Raw genomic sequence first — 5,278 nt, forward strand, 5'->3', positions numbered from 1 at the left:
AACTGTACTTCTATTCTACTTTGTTTTAACTCAAAGAGATTTTGAAGGGTTTCTATGATTAAATCTGGCCTTGATTCTGATTTTTGGTTATCAATACTGACTATTGCTGAATATGAATCTGAACAAATGACCGCATTTTGTAGTTCTCTTTCCTTAATTAGTTGTTCTGCTATACTTCCGGGGTTGAGCAATGGGAAATTAAGTTTTGTTTTATGTTTGTTCGTTTTTTTTTCTCAAATAATCGTTGTTTTAATCACATTCAAACATTATAACTAGTGATGGGAAATCGAGGCTTTCTGAACCGTTTGAGGCTTTCATGAAATTGTGCCGAAAAACGGTTCATTACTCGAAGATTTTAACACAGTGCGCATTAGCGACATCTGGTGGTCAGACTCTGTTTCTCCACCAAATCTAACAAAACATAGCGGAGCAGAGGATGGTTTGAAAAGTTTTTAAATCTGTGCCAACTCGTGTCATGCGTAGTCCGGTCAATGGATTCACATATTGATCAATAATATAAAATATACAAGTGTGTGATTATAATTAATAATTGACGTGAGTAGTAGCAAAATATTTTGGATGAGCGCAATAGAGGTGTAACGCGCATTCAGTTTCTGTCTGGTGTTGAGGTTATTCTAAACTATTCTACCGAATCCCAAATAAGTGTACACACACACACCCAGGTCAATGTAAAGTCAAACACAAGAGTAATGCAAAGCGCCGATTTTTTTTTTTTCAAACCAGCTGAGCTGTCCCGACCTTCAGATACTGCATTCAAACGTCATCAATCACGTGGTGTGGTCATTTCGATACAAGCATCGGAATATGAGGTGTTCTTCGTGCCTTTTCAAAGGCTTAGCAGGAGAAGAAGGAGCACAGTGTGTGATACAATAGTGCTTTGAAAACTGCGTCGGAGCCTCGGTATCAATCGTCCCATCACTAATTATAACAATACTACAGAATGAGAACAAATTTAAACAACATGCACATAGGCATACATATCACATGACAAAGTACAAATAAGGTTAAAGGGTTAAACTATATTTGTCATAAAAAAAAACATGTTAATGGTTTATTAGTTATTGGCTTGAGGACCCTAAAATATTTGGTGCAATGGGACAGTCATCAAACATATGCATTTATGAATTAAACACTGTGTTCTTTCATTTTAAAACCACGTGTCACAATATCTCACAAAATAACAGGCAGATCACCGTGTTTCTTTCAGTTGTAAATATTAATGCACAAGGACTGAGAATCAAATTGCAATTAAAAAAAAAAATCACCAGTTTACATATTACTCCAGACTTGACATAGCCTACATTATGAACTGACAATGTTTATCATTTAAAGATAATCTACAGCACCTCTTTATACAGAAAATGATTTCACTTCTACTTCTGAAGCACTATTATTTACAAGTAACTTAGAGGTGATCATAAGGAGGACAAACCCATTGAATCATAATCATCACAATCTATCTAAACATTGCCACACAGTAAAGCAGTACAACCCTAAAATTGAAAAGACTGTCACATACACTGGTCAATGACAATATCACATGCTTTGACAAATGTTATAGCAGGAGCTTGAACATAAATTAATAAATTTTTCCTGTTCAGTTTCTCTGTTGTTCATCTCACATGCGTTAGTTGTTGTCTTTTGTCATTTCATCCATAAGACATCGTTCTTCCCGGTAAAGCAAATCAAAAAACATCCGTTTCGATGAAAGTCCTTGTCCTTCTATGATCTTAAAGATTCTCCTCATTTTTTTCTGATTTGTTGTCATTGCTCCGATTTCATCTATCTGTTCGTCTACAATAATGTCTTCAAAGTGATCTAAAATGGCATCAATATTTTTCACCTTTTGGATAAGTTTAGCTTTGTTCTTTTTCAGAAAGGATACACCTGCAGAATATAGTCATCAACACATTTAATTTATACAGTATTCAAATTTTTGTGAGATGGAAGCTAATTTTCTTCTGCTACAATTCTAAAACTAGCTGATTCAAATGTAAATAAAATGGCTAGCCTAAGATTATGTCAAGGTTATGTGCTTACACTGCTCATCAGTGGATAGACTCGGTCTCCTGTTTTCTGCAGTATAGTCTGGAAGATAAAATCTTGGTTAGTCTTCTTCATTTTCAACTTTTGAGACTAACTGTATGAATGATTTAATTGATCAGTAAAATCTTTAAACAATTTATGTATATTTAACATTGTGCGGTGCTCATATTTTTAGGTAGATCAGCACAAGGGCCCCAATTGTTGCAGTCTAGCTTGAATGCTGAACATATAAAAAGTATCCAATGTCTATGATGATTATTATTTTAGGTGGATTATTGTCATGTCAGTTATTTACTTCCTAAACCTTTACTCCAGTAACATAAACTGTACAGTATATTACTTACCTGTCAGTGTTATGTCACGGCTCCATACAACATCAACCCTTCCTTTCTTGGGGTTTTTCTTTTTGAGGTGTAAACCCACATCCATCACACCATCTGGCAACTTTATATCAAATGTTGGATAGTAATGTTTCCACTGCTTAGTGCAATGAAGTTTTGTGTCCTAACAAAGGAAAGAGAGGGATAATAAGTTTGATTCAAAGACATCATCTCTAAAACTACATTTCAGAAAAACTTTGCTAACTTTAATATTGGATTCTTTGAATTTTTTGAGATGACATACAATACATTGACGGTTTTAACATTTAAACACATTAGTCAGATTGAAAATGAGGTTTTAAAATAGCAGATGATCAAGTTTAGGAGATACACTATCAGTCAGAACGTTTCTCAGAATGTTTCTCAAGATCACAGTATTTTGGCAAGAATTGTAATGACTTCTGTGCATTGATTGATGCTGATGATTATCGAACTTTCCAGCAAAGCAACCATCCCAAAGTATTTTTCAGGGATCGTTCATAGAACATAAGCAACATTATAGATAAACTAAATATGTAAACTATTTGATGCCTAATTTCCCCATGATTTATCAATTAGAAAATCTTTAAAATAAAAAAATTAAATAACTCATGCTTTGAGAAAATGTCATATTCTTATTCCAGTCCATACACTGACCATCGGTTGTATCTTTGGCCTCACTGAAGGTCCATGTTCCTCAACAGGATCACAGGACATGCTGTACACACATTCATATTTCAGCATGCATTCACAAACTGTTTGGATTAATGTGTAATCTTTATGACTTTTTTCCACCTGAAAGAACAGAGAAATGGTATGGTTGTTTATAAAAGTCAGCCAAAGTGAATGAGGTCAAATGGAGGGGAGGGGGGCATTTAAGATGTACTTCTCTGGGGTCCACACTGCGGGGTTGTAGAAACACATGCAGCCTATGTGCTGGCTGTAGGTAGAATAGCATCACTTGGCCGAGCATCTTAGTCCAATGACCCGTAAACCAGTTTTCCTTTTTGGAAATAAAAAACTTGGATGTTCCTTTGATGCTCACTGTGACATGTGTGCTTGTGCTATTTTGAGGCTTCAGAATATCAACAATCTTATTAGAATTATGTATAACTGACATGAAGTGGCAGGCATCCTCTGAGAGAAAATAAAAACACTTTTTTTATATGTCATCTAGTAAATATAAAATGTATAATATAGTGTTATATTTTTATACTAATCAGGATTTTTCTTAAATGTTTGCACTTTGTATTATTCAAAGTTCAGTGTTTATTATTTCTCATAAGATTGCCAACTCACCAATGGAGGTCTCACAGTGAGGTAGTCTGAGTTGAGACAGCTCACCCTGAACACATTTGATATCATACACAGGTCCTGCTTGGGAATAGTTGGCAGGGACTGGACAGTCGTTGTCCTGAAGAACGGTGCTGTACAGCACCTCTCCTTCCCCCTCCATGTTAAAACCAATCTGTGTAAACTCACAATGGAACCAGCCTGCATGGCTGCACTGTAACCTATTTGATTTCAAAGGAATATTGCAAATGAAAGCATACTGATACACTCAACTATCTTATACTTCACCTGTTTGTTGACACAAACCTGTATTTCCTTTGCCCCTCTTGAATGATGACCTCGGGAGTGAACAAATAATCTTTCAGATCTAGCCTCTGTGAAAAATAACAAGAGCTTAAGTGAATTGTAATTTTACTGTCAAATAAGACAGATTTGCATTTGCAAAGAGATCATTTTGACTTACCCTTAAAATGCCTGAAGGGGATTGAGAATCTCCATCTGAAATGTCTGGTAATACCAGATGCATTGAATTATTACTCCTGATCATCATCTGTATCCTGTCTGAAAGCTCCCTCCTCTCTGTAGTTTCTGGTGCAGAGCCACAAATGTAGCATTTGTGTCCACATTTTTCAAGAAGCCACTCCAATATGCTTCTCTGAGCTACAACTGCATCTGAGCTACAACATACTACGACGACATGATTCCAGAATTTCTCTCCAAGAAACTCCAAATTTTCAAGAATCTCTTTGGTTTGGTCCGTGAATTTGTCATCGTGTAAAGTAAATGCAAGAAGAACGGCATGAGGCCCAGGAGTCGGTTTTTCCCATCGAAGAATGCTCTTGGCGTTGCAGATATCAATATCAACCAAGTGCACAATCTTCTTGTTCATTGAACCTTTGAAATTCTTAATCCTACCACTCTCAACTTCGTAACTTCCTCCATCAAAAATCAGGCTAAGAACAGATTTTTCTGTTTCACTGAAACTCATGAGCCAAATCCTTATCTCTGTGAAAATTTCACCTATGTAAAAAAACAAAAAAACAAAATCAATGAAGAGGCAGCTGAATGAGGCAGAGATGGTTACTGAGGCCTGTTTAACTTGCATTTTTAATATTAAAATTTTAAATCTTTTCATTCACAATTGTTGATCCAGGTCTGACAAATGACTACAGATGGTGTCATAAAACTTGACAATGTTAATCTCAATGCCTAAATTACATTTACATACACTGATGCATGCATTCCTAAAAGTGACAAAGTAGTAAAATTTAAAACATTTGAATTTTGACTCATAAAGTGTAATCTTCAAATGAATTAATACATCAGTACTAAATAAAGTCTGTCTTATTAAACAAATCTTACAACATATTGGCACTGTTAAGTATATCTCGAATAAATGGATTTAGCAATATGGCGAATCACTGCATACCATCATCAAGGATCCAATGAATTTCACATTGTAAATTCTGAAAAAAAGTGTGTAATCTATGTCTGTGACCTAAAACTGAAAAGAAATTGAGGTATTCAATGTCAAAAATAAATTTCAAAAATGAAATCTC

The 5,278-nt window shown here is 35.2% G+C and overlaps 1 protein-coding gene across 1 annotated transcript; it reads right to left on the bottom strand.

Annotated features, from left to right (window-relative positions):
- Positions 1-1,037: 1,037 nt before the first annotated feature.
- LOC107717639 (uncharacterized) lies at positions 1,038-4,735 on the bottom strand. Its single transcript, XM_016524451.1, has 8 exons — positions 4,183-4,735; positions 4,026-4,093; positions 3,726-3,940; positions 3,313-3,563; positions 3,084-3,221; positions 2,412-2,571; positions 2,062-2,109; positions 1,038-1,839 (listed from the first exon to the last, which is right to left on the bottom strand). Exons 1-8 carry the CDS (start codon positions 4,705-4,707, stop codon positions 1,649-1,651), a joined length of 1,596 nt encoding a protein of 531 aa, XP_016379937.1. The 5' UTR covers positions 4,708-4,735; the 3' UTR covers positions 1,038-1,648.
- Between the last annotated feature and the right edge of the window lie 543 nt (positions 4,736-5,278).

The sequence above is a fragment of the Sinocyclocheilus rhinocerous genome, unplaced genomic scaffold (assembly GCF_001515625.1).
Source record: "Sinocyclocheilus rhinocerous isolate Xijiao unplaced genomic scaffold, SAMN03320098_v1.1 scaffold2047, whole genome shotgun sequence".
NCBI lineage: Eukaryota > Metazoa > Chordata > Actinopteri > Cypriniformes > Cyprinidae > Sinocyclocheilus > Sinocyclocheilus rhinocerous.